This window comes from Microchirus variegatus (genome assembly GCF_963457635.1).
Source record: "Microchirus variegatus genome assembly, chromosome: 7".
Lineage (NCBI taxonomy): Eukaryota > Metazoa > Chordata > Actinopteri > Pleuronectiformes > Soleidae > Microchirus > Microchirus variegatus.
In genome coordinates this window covers 29,551,292-29,570,164 of record NC_139808.1, presented here as the reverse complement: position 1 = coordinate 29,570,164, position 18,873 = coordinate 29,551,292, and the positions used below count along the sequence as shown (strand labels likewise).

At 42.7% G+C, this 18,873-nt stretch overlaps 2 protein-coding genes across 2 annotated transcripts; both read right to left on the bottom strand.

Moving 5' to 3' along the window:
* Positions 1-446: 446 nt before the first annotated feature.
* Positions 447-8,655, bottom strand: foxo3a (forkhead box O3A; the record flags this gene model as incomplete). The annotated part of the gene is made up of 2 exons (XM_083892049.1): positions 447-1,703; positions 8,104-8,655. The coding sequence occupies 2 exons, from the start codon at positions 8,653-8,655 to the stop codon at positions 447-449; spliced, it is 1,809 nt and encodes a 602-aa protein (XP_083748175.1).
* Positions 8,656-10,933: 2,278 nt separating this feature from the next.
* Positions 10,934-17,472, bottom strand: afg1la (AFG1 like ATPase a; the record flags this gene model as incomplete). The annotated part of the gene is made up of 13 exons (XM_083892892.1): positions 10,934-11,723; positions 12,632-12,742; positions 12,832-12,972; positions 13,110-13,210; positions 13,305-13,375; positions 13,461-13,543; positions 13,626-13,684; positions 13,871-13,970; positions 14,081-14,211; positions 15,131-15,232; positions 15,307-15,358; positions 15,443-15,702; positions 17,346-17,472. The coding sequence occupies 13 exons, from the start codon at positions 17,470-17,472 to the stop codon at positions 11,586-11,588; spliced, it is 1,476 nt and encodes a 491-aa protein (XP_083749018.1). The 3' UTR covers positions 10,934-11,585.
* Positions 17,473-18,873: the final 1,401 nt, after the last annotated feature.

Here is an 18,873-nt window from a genome sequence, read left to right as displayed (position 1 = left end):
TCCATGTGGTCACGTTCTTCTTCGTCTCCTGTAAACGCGCCGTCGTCGCCATGACAACATACTGGCCGACAGCTGGTTTGGCAAAAGTGTTGGAAAAGGAGAGAGAGCGAGAGAGAGAGCGCCGAGGGTGAAAAAACGGGGGATTTCGGCGTTTCGGAAATCTGCGTTTTCCGCAGTTTTTCGTCGTGTATCACGTCAGCGTGATACGAGTTGATTCCCTGAGACTAACCATGAGTTGAAGTCGTTGATCGTTGTAAAGGACTCTCTCTCTCGTGCACCTCAGACACTTAAATACAGTATCTACGTTGATGCCTCACATTAAAAACAATGGAAAAGAATACTACATGGATACACGTCGACATATTTCCCTCTAGTTGCACAATGCAGGACAACAAAATGTACATTTCCTCTCCCCACTTTGTTTTTGTTGAGCTGTGGCGATCTGCTCAGCTTGGCACCCAGCTTTGAGGCGAGGTCTGTTTGGAGCCGGAGAAGCTTCCTGAATTCCTGTTGGCGTTCTGCGCGGTGGCGAGGCAAGAGTCGAAGCTGAGGTCCAGGCAATCGGCGTCCATCAGCTCGTTGCGGATAATGGAGTCCATGTCGCACTCCAGGCTGCCGTTGAACGCGTCCAGGTCCAGATCGGCGGGAAAGCGCTCCTGGCCGGACAGAGCGGAGGCGGCTGTCTTGCCGGGCGACTTCAGGAGCGGCTGCTTGGCGTCGCCGTCGGGCACCGGAGAGCTTTGCGGCGCGCCGCCGTGGGTCGCCGACCCCTGGTCTTTGCGCAGCAGCAGCACGGCATTGCGACGGGAGTTCTGCAGGGCGATGGCGGCGCTGGCCTGCGACATCAGAGGGTCCGACTGCGTGAGCAGGACGTTGCTGTGGCCGGGGGAGTCCAGGCTGAGCAGGTCCTGCAGCGTCTGGTGGTCGCTAAAGTGCGAGATGCAGGAGAACATGGTCTGCTTGTTCTCCTGAATGGTTTGCATGGGCGACTGCCTCAGGCTCGTGATGGATGGCGGGCTGAACAGAGGGTTTGCCCCGTAGCTGCCGGACGGGCTTCCCAAACCGCTCCCTGGGCAGCTGAAGGTGAACAGCGAGCTCCCCTGACCGTTGGCGCCGTTCTCTTCCTCTCCAGGAGGAGGCTGCTGGGTCGCGGTCAGGCTGATGTTGTCTAAGAGGTCGTCCATCAGGTTGTCGGAGAGCCCGTCGTTCAGGTTCATGGTGCCCGCCAGGTCGGAGAGCCCCGTGGGCCCGGTGGACGGAGACATGCTGCTGGGACTGGAGTACAGCATCGGGGAGAGCGGCGAGTCGTCGTCGGGCACCTCGTCCAGCTCCAGGTTGGCCAGGATCGGGGATAGACGGCCGCTGAGCGTGCTGGCGTTAGAGTTAGTCCTGGAGCGGAAGTCCGTCCAGGCGTCCAGCTCGTCGCTGCTGCGGGACGTGGGGCTCCCCGTCCACTTGGAGAGGCTGGAGGAGCTCTCAGAGCTGCCGTCTTGAGCGGCCTGCAGGGAGGCTTTCTTCTTGGTGGCGCGTCCCCGGGCTCCTTTGATGTACTTACTGTTATCCATGGACACGGCCCGGCGCCGCGGAGCTTTGCCTCCCTTGCCGCCTTCTGGGTTGACCATCCACCAGGAGCTTTTCCCCGTCCCTTCGTTCTGGACTTTGACAAAACGACTGTGGAGGGACAGATTGTGCCGGATGGAGTTCTGCAACAAAGCGGAAGAAAAACAATTCAATACATCATTAAAGTCATATTTCATTTAAAGGCGCCATATGTAAGAATGTGGCCAAAAACGGTTACTACATTCAAATTCAAAACACAGAGGTCTTTTAGGTTTCGTTTTCTGACGTAACTGGCAACCCGTGGTTGCTCGGCAGCTGAGACTCTACTGACTGCAATGATTGGTAGACGGCGGTAGGTGGCGCCACATGACGCCAAAACATGATTTCAAAACATAAACAGGATTTACAGTCTGCAAAATGTTTTATTTTTAATGCAAATATTTTGTCTGTTCAGTTTGTTATATGAACATTATTCCTGAGTCTCTGTGACATATTAGGAGGATTTTATGGCTTTAGTTGCTTTAGATTGATTACATAATGCACCTTTAAAGCTGCAGCGCGTTCATTCTTCCACCGTTTGATCCTCGTAAACCGAAACCGATCGATAAAACATGTTTGTATGCTGCTGCCATCATCTGAATACAGGCTCCGTCAAGCAATACTATCAGCGTTTGTGTGTATACAGCAGAAGGACTTAATCAGCTTTGTTTGAAGCCATTTGACTTGATGATGATTTGATAGAATAGTTCCACACTTTTAAAATCCAATCCCAGACTGAAGCTCAAGATATCTTCGGTTTCTGCAGTTGAGACGTTGAGATGTTCTAGAGCACAATCCACCTCAACTACACGTCGAAATGAGAAGGTTAAAGCTAACGTGGACAAGAAGTCCCGAAGAGCGATCCATAGATGAAGATCTTGGGCGATGTGAAATTGACAGGACCTCAATGACCTTCTCTCACCAGAGGACTAAGATTATTAGAGTCTTAGAGAATTCAAAACCCTACTGCTTCTTCCAAGAGACAACTTTTCTATTTCTGGCTTCTTCAAAAAGATGTTTCCTAAACCGTGTGGAACATTGAAGCAGCTGGAGTCTGTAGTGAGAAGCTCTGCAGGCCAAAGGCCAACGTCACTGGGAGAAGGTCCAGTATAATTCTCCTAAACTTGAATTATGTTGAGCATAATCTATCAAGGTCCCATTCGAATCCATCTCTCAGAAGATTAAACCAATCAAAGAGTGTTGAGATTACGCCGTCTTCAAGTCGGCGGAGTGAGCCGCTGACGTTAAAGTTACAGCAAAGCCTGAGATTAACGCAAATTAAAGGATTAGGTCAACAAGCAAAAGACTTTCATCGCTTCCAAACCAAAGTACATGTGACTCTTTTATTTTGTTTTGAATCACCATCACTTGGCTGGAACATGAATCATCTTTTCAGATCATGACGTGATCAACGTTGACCTACAGTGGCCTACACACTGATTTCCAGTAAAGTGAAGGATTTAAGACTATGGACGCTCCTATGTGCCTCAGGTGAACCTCTGTTGCAGTTCCCGCAAAAGCATTAAAAAGTAAAAGATAGTTTTATCAAGTGCAGCCAAAAGGGAACGTTGAGGCTCATGTGTGGCTAAAGAGAACTACTATTTTCTGCCCCCAGGTCCATTCGTTTCAAATAACGACGTCAATCTCAGAAGAAAGGGTGTCATATTTCGGGTAATCCAGTCCGTCATTAACATTAAACTCCAGCCTGCAGCTGCTTAGGACTATGAGAGGGATATAACACAAAAAGCATTCCCTGACTGCGATGCCTCCCAGGCACCGACTCCAGACCAGAAGACAGAGTCGACCCAGGAGTCGACTCTGGGAATGCCCCGGGACAAACCCAGGAGGAGCTAGAACATCAAGAGGACTTGTTGTTTTCTACCCCTTATCCGAGTCCCAGAACCTCCTCTCCGCTACCACTCAACAGCGAATTTGTCAAGATTGATGATCACCGTGGTCGCCAATGTTGACAATACAACACCAGTGCTGTTTTCCCCAAATTGAAAACCTTCTGAACAATATTGAGTTTCTCAAGAACAAACATTCAGAGCCTCGGCACATAAATGCTCCTACTGAGCCAAGCACTTCAACAATGAACTGAGAGAACACAACAACAACAACAACACCTGTCCTGTTCAGTCTGATGCAAATCTGGCACAACTGCCTCTGCAATAAATAAAGCGCTGTCGACACTTCAATGTCGAGGTTTTGATTGAACTCTGTCGTTATTTACGGGGCCATAAATCGCAGCAGCGTTGCTGTATCGGAATCAGAATGACAAGAGGCCGTTTCTATTCCACTGTAAACACACTGAATGACCTCGCCGTGGTCTGGAATACACAGTAATCTGGATTATGTGTGTAAACCACAGCATTCCTCTTTCTTTTTTTGGAGAAAGACTCGAGCGCTGCAATAAATCCGCCCCAATTTGCTTCTTAAAATACATCAAATCCATTAAGCCTGAGAAAATAACTACATTTTCCGGCTCGGCTCAGGTACGTGGTACAGTATGAGCATTTAAAACAAAAATAAAGATAAAGCACAAAGCAAACTCCTGCCTTACCCTCCCCCCCTCACCCATACAGTCACAGCAGTGCTGCAGCAGCCTTTGAGCAATGCCTCGCTCTGAGCCTGGAACTGGACAAACGCCAGTTTTAGCCTGAGACACTGAGCTGATACACACTGACCTACATCATTTATAGTCAGCTGATCGATCCGTGAGCCTCTGACGCCATAAAAGGGCAGCGTTGGCGCGAGGTCGTCCGCACAGGAGGCCAAAATGTTTGTGTTTGGACTCGACGACAATGGAGGAAGAAACATGGACCTGGGTCAAACTCTGGAAAAGTGGAAACTGAGCTTGGTAAGCACAATTTTTCAAAAAAATACTAGCGCTATTCTAGTAATACTAAGCAAAATGAAACAGAATTCATGAATATATCTATGCACAACAAGAGTTAAACAGCAGTTGCAAAACAAAACAATGCTAAATTCTTTACGCCTTTGTGAACACAAATGAAACATGCGACAAGCGCGATATTTAAAGGTGAAGTAAGTAGTTTATAGTGCCATCTAGAGGAGAGGCTGAAATTTACAACAAAGAACTGCTCCTCTGCTCACCCCCTCCATTCCCTGAGCGCTACGGTATCCTCAGCCGGTCAAATGTCGTCCTCGTCGTCTTTCTCCGTGTCAGCAGATGAGGTTCATGAGGTGAGGGAGAGGGCGAGCTACCGCGGCCGTAGCAGACGAAGCGGAGAGAGAGGAGGCGGGACTTCTGCTACAAGTAAAGAGACGCTTGATTTGTTCTCTCGCGTTTGTCCTTACAGGCTCCGGTAGAAACATGTCGTCACGCTGCTAACAGTGGCTATGCAACAGCGGCCTGCGACCATGTTATTTTACATGACTTTTTTGAAACACTACGAAAATGAAACAAAAACTATTATACAGCGACTAGAAAATGCAGGAGCACATAATATGTATACACAAGTGGATTTTGGGTTATATAAACCCATAAATACTACACAGTGTCCCTTTAAAGAGAATGTCAGAATGTTTGAGGACTTCTCACAGTTGCTTGCATGAAGCATTTGTCATTTCCTTTGTCATACGACAAACACTGGGGCATCGCTCCATGAAATATGGCAGTAACTGTCAAAATACTGCAGGGGTCCCAGCGTAGAGCCCTGGGGAACACCACCCATGTCAACCGGATGTTTGCGGGGATTCTTCATTTGCTTTGTCAAATTTAATAACTTATGTTTCTTGAACTTGTAGCTTTATCAAAGGGAACAGCACTTACAGAGAGTAAGTGTTCAACTGCTCTGCTCTGTGGCCAAAAATGGCCAAAATCGCCCAAAATTGGCTGTTCAGTCCAAGATGGCGGCCTTCCTGTAGGATTTATAGCAAAGTCGTCAATGACCTTTTGGACGGTTCTGACATGATTAACATGTATACCAACTTTCGTTCATGTTCGTGAAACCCAAAAAATTTTCATTTTCGTAAGCCCCGCCCATTTCCATTCCATTTTTTACGCACATTCCCTGAACCACTTTCATACGTAATTTTCACCAAGTCTGATGCGGTCGCAGAAATCCATGAGTTTTGGGGTATGTTCAGGCCTTCAAAAAAGTCATTTATTTCGAGGATGAATACTAAGAATGAGAATAATAAGAAGAACTACCTTGGTTCTCAAACCCCAAATATGCACCGTCTTGACTGTTATCGTACTTTCCTCATGAAGAAACTCCCTGGTATTGGCCCTGCTGCATCCCACATATTTAGTTATGCAGTTGTGCAGGATTACAAACCTATTTCCAGAGTTTTTCTTTTTCTAAACCACCCCCCCCCCCTCCCAATCTAAATCCTGCAAAGCTCAAAGCTTTCATCAACTTGATTCCATGACAGATGAATTGGTTTTCCAGGCCTGTACTAATCCTTCAAATCAAACCGGAGCAGTGGCCTGTGGAAGCTCGTGAGTAAGAAGCCACAGTGGCCGCTGCAATGTGACCAGTAAGTGTTAAAGTATAATTTACACTGCATTGTTTTTCCGTCTCAGCTTCTTTTGACAGAATGTAAGTGTCATTTGAAGCACACTCCATTTCACTTTGTTCCACCTCCCTGTTGTTGTTGAAAATAAAGCTAAAAATATAAAGCAACAACTATTGGTTTAGCGTCTGCAACCTAAACAGCGACAGTGTTTGTAGCCTCTGTACAGCTGAATGCAGACTCCATGAGTGTTTTATAAAAGTATAAACATTCCCCGTCACAATAACGATCACAATGAACCGACCATGATATTTTGGCAGTACGATTTGAACTGTAAGATTGTGCTTTAACACAGGTTTAACAGCAGTTAAAGTAACAGTAACAGCAGACCATAAACCTAGCTTAAAGTATTTTGTCGCGCGCCCGGCACACTACGACGGCCATAAACCTAGCTTAAAGATTTTTGGCCCGCGCCCGGCTCACTAGGGCGACCATAAACCTAGCTTAAAGTATTTTGTTGCGCGCCCGGTACACTACGGCGACCATTAACCTAGCTTAAAGTATTTTGTCGCACGTCTGGCTCACTACGGTTACCATAAACTAGCTTAAACAATTTTTTTCGTACGTCCGGCACACTACGGCGACCATAAACCTAGCTTAAAGTATTTTGTTGCACGTCTGGCTCACTACGGTTACCATAAACTAGCTTAAACAATTTTTTTCGTACGTCCGGCACACTACGGCGACCATAAACCTAGCTTAAAGTATTTTGTCGCACGTCCGGCTCACTACGGTTACCATAAACTAGCTTAAAGTATTTTGTTGCACGTCCGGCACACTACGCCGACCATAAACATAGCTTAAAGTATTTTGTCTCGAGTACGGCACACTACAGCAACCATAAACCTAGCTTAAAGTATTTTGTCACATGCCCGGCATACTCAACGACCATAAGCCTAGCTTAAAGTATTTTGTCGCCCGCCCGGCACACTATGGCTACCATAGAACTACCTTAAACTATTATGTTGCACGCCCGGCACACTAGGGCGACCATAAACCTAGCTTAAAGTATTTTGTCACATGCCCGGCAAACTCAACAACCATAAACCTAGCTTAAAGTATTTTATCGCGCGCCCGGCACACTACGATGACCATAAACCTAGCTTAAAGTATTTTGGCGCGCGCCCAGCACACTACGCCGACCATAAACCTGGCTTAAAGTATTTTGTCACGCGCCCGGCACACTATGGCTACCATAGAATTACCTTAAACTATTTTGTTGCACGCCCGGCACACTACGGCAACCATAAACCTAGCTTAAAGTATTTGGTCGCGTGTCCGGCACACTACGCCGACCATAAAACTAGCTTAGAGTATTTTTTCGCACGTCTGGCACATTACGACAACCATATACCTAGCTTAAAGTATTTTGTTGCACCCCCGGCACACTACGGCGACCATAAACCTAGATTAAAGTAATTTTCTGTGCGTCTGGCACACTACGACCACCATAAACCTGGCTTAAAGTATTTTGGCGTGCGCCCGGCATACTCAACGACCATAAACCTAGCTTAAATAATTTTGTCGCGTTAGCTCAAAGTATGTTGTCACATGCCTGGCACACTACGGCGACAATAGACCTAGCTTAAAGTATTTGGTCAAGTGCCCGGCACACTACGGCGACCATAAACCTAGCTTAAATATTTTGTCGCGTGCCCAGCACGCTACGGCGTAAATTGTGTTGTAGTTTCTGCTTATATTCGTACCATTAAAAAAATAAGTAGACCTTTTTTACATTTAAATAAATGAACATATGGTTCTCGAAATTAATAAATATGTGTGCACGTTTGTTTTTATAAATGAACAATTATGAGGGTGCCCCTTTTTTCACTTGACCCCTGCCCATGGAAAGTGTGTCCACCCCACTGTTGTTGTGCATTTTGTTTTCACATGACCACAACATGGTGTTTGTCAGGATGACATCACCATCATCATCATCATCATCAGCAGGTCACAGCTCACCTTCCAGCCCGCAGAGCTGTTGCTGTCGCCCTTGTCCTTGAAGTACGGCACAGACCTCACCATCCAGTCGTAGATCTGGGACAAGGTCAGCCTCTTCTCCGGGGAGCTCTCGATGGCCTGGGTAATGAGGTCTGCATAGGAGTAGTTGCCCCAGGCGTTCCTGCGGGCCGAGGACTTCCTCAGCTGCTGGGAGGCAGAGCCGCCCACAGCCGCGGCGGGGATCAGCGCGGAGGAGGAGGAAGGAGAACCGTCGATGACCTCCTCCTCCTCCTCGTTGTTGGAGCCGCGCTGCACCTCCACAGGCTGGGAGATGGAGGAGCTGCAGCTCGGCGGTTTCTGAGCAGTGGCGTCACCACCATCATCATCGTCGTCATCCTCTTCCTCGGGGATGACGTCAGTGTCGTTGGTCCCGGGCTTGTCCGCGCCGGACTCCGGACGGGGCAGCGGCCAAGTGCATGAGCGCGGCCGCTTCTGGGGCTCGAAATCCGGGTCTATCTCCACCGTGGAGGCGGGCTCTGCAGCCTCGACGTCGACGCTCGGTGCCTCGGCCATGTTCGCCGCCGCCGCCGCCGCAGTGTCTCGTTGGTCGCACAAAGGGTCCGAAAATCACTCGGGTCGCATTCCATCAATGTTGCGTGCAAGATCTTCAGTTTCACTTACTATGCAACGATATGCAAATGTGCAGCGGGCGCACGTGTCCGTGAGTCTGTCCCGTCTCCTGCAGGGCGTCAGTCCGCAGCACGCACGCACGCACACACACACACACAGGGCAGCTTTCTTTCCCCTCCTCATGCACAGCCCACACCCTGAACATGCACTGCGATGTCGCCAAACGTGGAGTCAAAACGAAAGGAAGTCAGCGTGGAGTCTTGGAGGAGTTGCGCCCGCGCGTCCTGCTGCAGCCTGCGATGTGTGTGTGTGTGTGTGTGTGCATGCCACCGATGTGCCATGAAATGCACTTCATCTAATAATAATAATAATAGTAATAATGTCTCTGTATGACTCCGTGCACAGCTGCCATCTTGACTAGTTCCTTTCCTAAGTTCTAGATCATCCGTGCAGAGGATCTTCTGCAGCTGCAGCTGCTGATGATGTCCAGATACGATCAAGGCAGAGATTGGTTTTCTCTCTCAAGGCCACGCTGCTTCTCTCCGTCTCTCTTCAGATGTGATAAGGCTGCAGCCACAGCACTGTCCAGCGTTAACGAAGAGGAAACGGTGCATTCAGGATTCTGCACATCTGTGGCATCCTCCTCCTCCTCATCCTCCTCCTCCTTCTGTGTCCTCCTCAGCTGCCTTCAAACAGACCTCATTCAATCTGGTGCAAACGCTGCGAGTCCTAGAGAAAAGAGGAGGAGGAGAAAAAAAGAAAGAAAAAACACGACCCTGCCCCCTGGACTGAGCTGGAATTAAAGTGACAGTGTATGGACATCAGCCTCACTCTTTTATCAACATACACTGTGATTTAGTTTGACTAAGGTGCAAAGTAACATTGTTGCCTTTATTTAACTTTTTTCTGTATGTAATTCATTTTTATTTGTTTTACATTATTGTATTATTATTTTTGTTATAATAATAATTAATTATTAATATATTATTTATTTTTATTTAATTATTATATATGATTAATTAAAAATATATATAGTTATTGTTATAATAATAATTCATTACTATAATATGAGTTATTTATTTTTATTAAATTATTATACATGATTAATTAATTAATTAATTAATTAATTAACAATATCACAATAATATTAATAATTGTAATATTATAGTTATTGTTATAATAATACTTAAGTATGCATTACTATTATATTAGTTATTTATTTGTATTTAATTATTATATGATTAATTAAATAATTAATGAATTAACAATATGACAACAATATTAATATAATTATTATTATAGTCTATTATTATTATGTACTATTACTATTATTAGTTTATTTATTTAATATATACAATTAATTAAATCAATAAATAATTAACAATATTACAACAATATTAATAATGTTATAATAATTAAGCATTCATTACTATTAGTTATTTATTTGTATTTAATTATTATGATTAATTAATTAATTAACAATATTAATTCAAGTATTACTAAAGTTATTATTGTTATAATCATTATATTATTTAATTATTACAATTAATTAATTAATTAATTAATTAATTAATTAATTAATAATAATTATAATAATAATGCAATGGAATTTGTTGTTGTTGATGGTGTTCTTCTGTCATCTGCAAACAAACACTCACCCACCCACCGCTTCATCTTCCACATGTGGGTCGCAGCGGCTGGTGCCAATCTCAGCTGACATAGGGCGAAAAAGATGGCCAGTCCGATCACAGGGGCCGGCACATGTGGAGAGAAACAACAGAGCCACTCTCACAAATATATATATGTCCAATTTACCTGATCCCCACATGTGCATCTTCTTCTTACAGCAAAGGCCAGAGTGTTAGTCAGTCCACCAACTAACAGAAACATGGTAACTGTGTCTAAAAACAGAAAAGTCCAACCTGAAACTTTGTCTTTGTGTTTTCAGTTGTACTCAAACCTGTTTCCAACTGTCTTTACGCTGCAGGTGGTCGCTCATGTCGTCATCTGAGCAGGAAATATCTACAAATCCATCAATTTAAGATTTAAGTGATATTTGTTACAAACAAACGCACAAAACAAACTATATCAATATAAATATTATTTAAATGATGACATATCTTCCACTGATTTACAGCAATCCCATTTCTTCTGTCATACAATAATAATAATAGTGTAATTCCACTTCCCACACAGTCCTGTGTCTGATTACTGATTATAATTTAAATAATAATACATTTAAAAAAAGATTAATGTAACGCAGTTGAAAACGTCGTCCCACACACACACAAAACCATATTAGTTTCAATTAGGAAGACGGTGGCGTAAAAAGTACAGAATATGTAAATATAGATCCTTCCTTTGATGCATGTGCTATTTCCTTTAAAAAAGAATCAAAATAAAAACACCTGCAAAAAATGGAAATAAATGACGAGTCAAATGTTGTTGATCATCTGTGAAATATATGCAAAATTGGACCAATTCCCCCGTGTTGCATAATTATCTCCCGACAACTCATTGAGTTTCACTGCATATTCAAACACCGTTAAAATGTCTTCAGAATCTGCACACCAGTCATTTTTGGAAGAGTCCATTTCCAAAAGTCCAAAAGTCGCCCAAGTCTTCTTTCTCCCACGTATTTAAAAGAAATAAATACTGTTGGATCACAATATGATAATAAGGAGAAATAATATGACACTCTAATGTTAATCTTTAAAGTGCAACGTCGCAGTAAAATGATTAAAAGGCGTTAAAATATCAATAAATATTGTCCAGTTCAGCAGTCTCATGAGGCGGACGAGCGTTAACGTTCAGTCCAGACACTTTTTTGGCTAAAAAAGGAATCTCGTTGTCCAACTTTCCACCTCCAAATGTTAAACCTGCGATTTCTTGCTTCTGTCGCCGGCCAACCAGTAATCCTCAGTCTGCATCTCTGTGAGTCGAGACACCGTCCTCTGGAAGGCAAACATTTCCTCTTCCCCGCTGAATATGGACAGACTGCTGGCTTCTTCCTGTGAAACCGCACACACACACACACACACACACACACACACACACACACACACACACACACACACACACACACACACACACACACACACACACACACACACACACACACACACACACACACACACACACACACACACACACACACACACACACACACACACACACACACACACACACACACACACACACACACACACACACACACACACACACACACACACACACACACACACACACACACACACACACACACACACACACACACACACACACACACACAGTCTAATTACAACCAGTGAACCTTTGTCATATCAGGGATGCTAAGTCCTTATGATAATGTGGTTTTAAATTATAATAAAATCCAACAAAAAGGCCTTTTACACACACATCTTATAGCACACTCAAGCTTGAATGCATTACACGACCATTCAAAAGTTTGGGCTCACTTAGAAATGTCCTTATTTTTGAAGGAAAAGCACTTTTTTCAATGAATCTAACTAATTTTGAAAAAAAGATTTAAAATTTCGAGAATTTTTTTTTTAAATTTCGAGAAAAAAAACATTTGACCCTTTGAGAAAGAAGTTAAAATATTGGGAAAAAATACAATTTGAAATTTCCTTTTTTTTTTTTTTTTTTTAAAGGAAAAACACTTGTTTTCAAAGAATCTAATTTCGAGAAAAAGAAATTGAGAAATTAAAATTTTGAGGGAAAAAAATAACATTTTCATAAAAAAAATTAACAATTGAAGAATAAATTAACATTTTAAGTTTTTTTTTGGTTTTTTTTTAAGTCCTTATTTTTGAAGGAAAAGCACTTTCTTTCAATGAATGAAACATTAAATGAATCAGAAATACACTCTATTCATTGTTAATGTGGTAAACACTCACACAACAAAAAAAGCTCTTACTCTCTTCAGGCCCAGATCGTCCATGAGAATGTGGCTCTCGTCATGACCGTGATCCCCATCAAGAACAAATATGTCCTCCAGAGGATGGTCAGCAAGAATCACCACCCGCACCTATACAGTAAGCAATGTTTGAATGACTTTAATTCTCACAAATTAAATCTAAATGTACTCATTCTGATCTTTTAAATAAGCTAAATTACCTTGTGGTCGTAGAGGGCATCCACCAGCGTTATGAGCCGCCTGGCTTGAGTCTTTTTGTTCAGGGTGAGCAGAGGAATGTGACGGATAAAGATGGTGTCAAAGAGCCGGGACATCTCCAGGTAATCACTGGCCCCTAAAGGCTGAAAGATTCCACAGTCAAGACACTGGAAGTCACTGAATTATGACCTCAAATCACTTTAAGTTGCTCTTTAATTCACATTTTCATACATTATTGACTACAAAAAGTCAACATTAATGTATGTCATGACATACTCACTCTGTCACAGAGCTCATCAAAGGTACAGTCTGCAATGGTCCCACACGCTTTGTTCAGACGGACTTTTCTGTTGTTGACGTTCAGAATTCTGGGTCGTGTTACTGCGAGGGAAAAACAACAACAATAACACGGTAATTATTAAAGCTAATAACGTCCCACTTCATGTCAGCTGCAGGATGAGGGTCGTCTGCTCACTGTCGTTCTGCTTAAAAGCCAGCTCGTCAAAGACCTTGTCCAGCGTAGCGTCTACATCAGGCTCGTTGGAGCTAAAACACAAACAACAGGTGGAACAGTAAATAAATACAGTAAATAAATCTGCGCGTTTACAGGTGATTGAGCAGAGTTTCTTACAGGAAGTAGAGCTTCCCCGCGGACGGCTTGTTTGTTTTGCGGTAATCTATCCCAGAGTCCAACAGCAGAGTTTGACAATATCTCTGAGTGTGAGACAAAAATCTGAATTTAAAATGTTAAAATATTAAAAGAGCAGAGGAGAAGTGAGAAGATTTTAAAGCTTACCTGCAACACAGCAATAAAAGGCACAAAGTTGACTCTCTGCAGACCGTTTTTATACAAATCTGAGGGAACATGATAACAATATTGATTAACTTTGACCTCATCGATGACTAAATTAATCGGCAACTGTTTTCATCATCGATGAATCAGTTTGAAGCTTTTTGACAAATGACATGATATTTTCTGGACCAAACGATTCATCGATGACAGAAACAACGGTTAGCTGCAGCGCTAATGTTGCCTCTTACCTTGGGGAATACGATTAGAAGTGGCCACGACGACGACTCCCTTCAGAAACAGATTCTCAAAAAGCTGCTTGAGAATCATGGCGTCGGCGATATCAGTGACCTGAACGTTAGGGTTAGAAACCAAATCAACAAATCAACTCTCGACTACAGCTATAGACTAATGTAAGGAAGTATCTGCTTACAGGAGGAGAAATGAAACGTAATTATTACCTGAAACTCGTCGAAGCACAGAAGACACGCCTCTTCACTGATCTCCTCAGCGACTGGAGCGATGGGGTCGTAGGATTTGGCCATTTTACCCACTTTCCTCTTTGGCATACTTTGTTTTAGCCGATGGATCCCTGAAAATACAACACGGACATATCTGTGAACACATGCATTCAGTGAATGCAACATTTGTTTTGGATGTAAAAGTTCAATAAGATTAGAAAATGAATATAAATGGTGACATTGTGTTATTATTTTAGCATAGTTATTTCTGACAGCTGTTCAAAAATAGGTTTTAGACGCAACTAAATGTAACTAGTGCTGCGCACGTTAGCGTGCTAGCGGCATTCATGGTGTCAACGTTAATGCATTATTAACGCATGCCGCGTTTCCATGACGACTGACCAGAAAAAGACGCAAGTGACGTCATGTTCACGTGACTCCCCGATTGTTAAAACGAGTCTCTAAAGTAACGCTAAACTTTAAAAAACAGAGGCACAAATGCGCAGTACACAGTTACGCCGGTTATTTGTTAGCGCTGCTCTTTTACTTTAAATAAACAGACTGCTCCAGTTCCACTGTAGGAACTAAACGGTAAATGGCGCCTGGACCCTGGTGCCGCGGCACGTAAACATGCCGTCACGCGCGTCTTTTTCCTGGTCAGTCGTCATGCTATCGCCTCATGCGTTAATGTGCGTTAGCGTTAACGTTGACTGCCGTTAACGTGCCTAGCACTAAATGTAACAAATCTGAACGCGGTGACTAAACGCTGAAGATTTATGTCTGGAGCTGAAATATATATGAAGTTTTAACTAAAACAAACTCTCTGGATTACACCCAAAAATATATCTCTTCAGTGTTGAATATATAAATATGCATCTTTTACGTTTCCCATTGCACTAAATGGTCTTTTTCAGCTGGGAGGACAAATTCCACCTCTTGAAACCCATTCACAGCTGGCTTCTCTGCCCCCTAGTGGCTGTTAGGAGTTTAGAAAAATGACAGAACAAAGTCGATGATTTCCGCACAAGTCCGAGTATGACGTGTACTCACGTTTATGCACGTCCAACATGAAGCCATGGAAGTGAACCCTCTTCTTCTTTTCAGTCTCCACATGTGAATAAAACATATCCATGACCATCGTTTTCCCCGTGCCTGAAAAAACAAAACAAACAAGTCAAACACACACCGTTTTTCAGAAATTATGAGAAAAACTGTGTATTCCTTACCAACGTCGCCATAGATGTAGTAACCCTTTGGAGGTTTTGGTTTGGAGAAAAACTGAAAAATTAAACGAGACTTTAACGACCTTTGCGACACACACCTACACAGCCTAACAGGAAGCACCGTCTGTGTCGTCTCTACCTGGGAGAAGATGGACGTGGGCATGTTGCTGTATCCTCTCAGTGTTTTGTGCAGCTCGTTCAGTCTCTGCAGAACCGCCCTCTGGTGTTCGTCCTCTCGCAGCGTCCCGTCTCTGATGAGGCCGTTGTAGTGATCCAGAGGGCAGCTGAACGTGGCAGCAGCAGCAGCAGCAGCAGCAGCAGCACCGGCACCACCACCACCAGCCTCCTCCACCTCCTCCACCACAGCCGCCGTCACCGTCTGGGCTTTCACGGAGTAAACTTAGACATGACAATAAACCCAGACAGCACAGAAACTTTAGCCCATACGCTTTTAGAAGATGTTAACAAATACAGAGATGTATTTCAGAGCTTAGGAATATGAAGGTAACAGATACTAAACAGGAGTAAAGCTACGACATCATTAGATTACCAAAATGTTTGAAGATAGGATATAACTAAATAATTTATCTGAGGATACTTGGTTTTTAGTGAGCAAAAATAACAATAGATAGATAACTTTAAGCTAACACATAGATAGATAACTTTAAGCTAGCAGATAGATAGACCACTTTAAGTTAGCAGATAGAAAACTAAGCCTTTAAGCTAACAGATATATAGATAGATAGATAGATAGATAGATAGATAGATAGATAGATAGATAGATAGATAGATAGCTTTAAGCTAACAGATAGATAGCTAGATAGATAGATAGATAGATAGATAGATAACTTTAAGCTAACAGATAGATAACTTTAAGCTAACAGATAGATAGATAGATAGATAGATAGATAGATAGATAGATAGATAGATAGATAGATAGATAGATAGATAGCTTTAAGCTAACAGATAGATAGCTAGATAGATAGATAACTTTAAGCTAACAGATAGATAACTTTAAGCTAACAGATAGATAGATCAATAGATAGATAACTTTAAGCTAACAGATAGATAGCTAGATAGATAGATAACGTTAAGCTAACACATAGACAACGTTAAGCTAACAGATAGATAGATAGATAGATAGATAGACAGACAGACAGACAGACAGACAGACAGACAGACAGACAGACAGACAGACAGACAGACAGATAGACAGATAGATAGATAGATACTTTATTGATCCGAGGGAAATTCAAACATCCAGTATCACTTTACAGCAGCGGTTAGTCAGAAAGTAAATAAACAAACAAGGTCTGACTGTTAGGAGGACACATTTTAATATATGCTACATAAATATAGTAAAATGCTAAAGTTAAAAGGCAAGTGGCCTGCAAAGAAGAAGTAAAAACACAATACAGTGCAAAGAGGCAGCTCTACCAGATCGACTGTGTGTGTGACTAACTTACACGCAACAAGAGACTAAAAGATTCAAAGCTGCAGTGTAAACAGATGAAAACTCGATGACTAACAACAAATTAGTAAAACAGATTACTTCCCACAAGATGGGTTATAAAGTGCAGTTAAATCGTGCAAAAAACATGTAGATCAGGTGCATAGTGGGATATGTATATCTCTATATCGATTTAGATCTATATGTCTATATAGATATAGATCTATAGATATATATATAGGTTTATGAAGGTGCATGATGAAAAAGGATTAGGGCTGCACAATATACGTAAAACGATATCCACATGCGCAATATAAACATCACAAATATCGCTATAGCAATAACAATACATAGATTTTCGCTGAAAGACGCTGAGTCACGGGTAAAGTAACGATAATATGTCGCTCTTATGGACGCATATATGATGACACCCGGAAAAGTACAGACACATTGGAAATACAACGTTTATAAAACAGGTCAAAATAATGATGCTAATATTTGCTGTGACAGAGTGTAAACTAGCTACCGAGGGCGAGGCTGACCCTTTATGACAGTTTACACCACCGGAAAAGTCAAACAACACTTCGCTCACCTCGTCTGCAGAGCCCCGGTAAAGATTTTAACAACGTTTTAGACGAACATTGTTCCGTAAAAAGAGACTTAAAACCCAGCGAAGCTGAGGGTGACATTTTTATACACAGCGGTATACGAACCGCCATCTTGGATTCACGTAACGTCAACAAAACTTTATTAGCAAAGACATACACGTTACACAAACACTGCCAGTGCCAGACAACAGGGGGCGACATTTCCCGTATAGCATGCATATATATATATATACATATTTATATATAATGTATGGCATACACTATTGCACTGCACTGCAGACCTAATATGAAGGAGTTTCATATACATTTATATGTGTATGTGTATATATATATATATATGTGTATACACATACACACACATATATATATATATACATATTTATATATATATATGTATATATACACACACATATACATATACATATATATATATATAGCATATAATGCTCAAGAATGTGAATAAACCTGGTGTAAAAGATCTTTTTTGATATGAAATAGTAAATTTAATTTTAGTCAATTTAGCATATGACTAAAATGACATTTAATTAAAAATGCAGATATAAGCCCTGTAAAATACACACTTCAATGCACTGAAAAAGTAAAAAAAAAAAAAAAAAAATTCTAATATTGATATGAATTTCCTCACAATGACTTTGTCCTCAGTCTAATTATATCCCCACAGCACTGAGCCGGAGGTACAGACAAAACATGGCAGACAACGGTGAGGGTGTTCCAGGGCTTACAGGCTTGTTGCCATGACAACAGTGGAGCCCTTCTCTCCTCTCCTCTCCCTCTCTTTAATGCACACACACACACACACACACACACATACAGTGTTACAGTGGAATCCGCCTCGCTCTGGGCTCTGTGCTCTGCGATTGGCAGCAGGGGGGGAAAACATTGGAGAAGAGAGAGCACCCGGAGCACAGGGACACTCCACATCTGCACATCTGTTCTGCATGGTGAGTGTCTGCTGACTGGTCTGTGTGTGTTTGTTTGTCAAATCTGCCTTTAAAGGAAGGATCATTTTTCAGGGGGGAAATAAATAAATGTCCTTATCCTGGTTAGCCATGGTGCTGCTGCAGCTGCAGCTGCTTAGAACATGTGTCATTACTATTTATTAAAGATTGGGACGAGAGCTGTCATCGTAATGGTAATTCATAGCTGGGTCGCCATGGTGAAGTCAGTGTTCCCCTCCCTCTGCCACTGCTGAATGCATTAGTCTAATGAGATGTCTGCAGCCTGTGTGCCGAGCAGCAGCAGCAGCAGCAGCAGCAGCAGCAGAGTGTGTGTGTGTGTGTTCACCAACAGAAGACGAGGAACATCCACACACAGCAGGACAAAGATTGCTTTTCCCTGCATCGTGAGGGGATCGATTGTCACTTTTAAGCTCCTGGATCTAAAACTAAAGGGCTTGGCTCTTGGGTTTTCACAATAAAAGACAGCAGGTAACAGACATCCCCCCCCTCCTTCACTCGCTCCCTCTCTCCCTTGACTTCCTCCCCCCTCTCT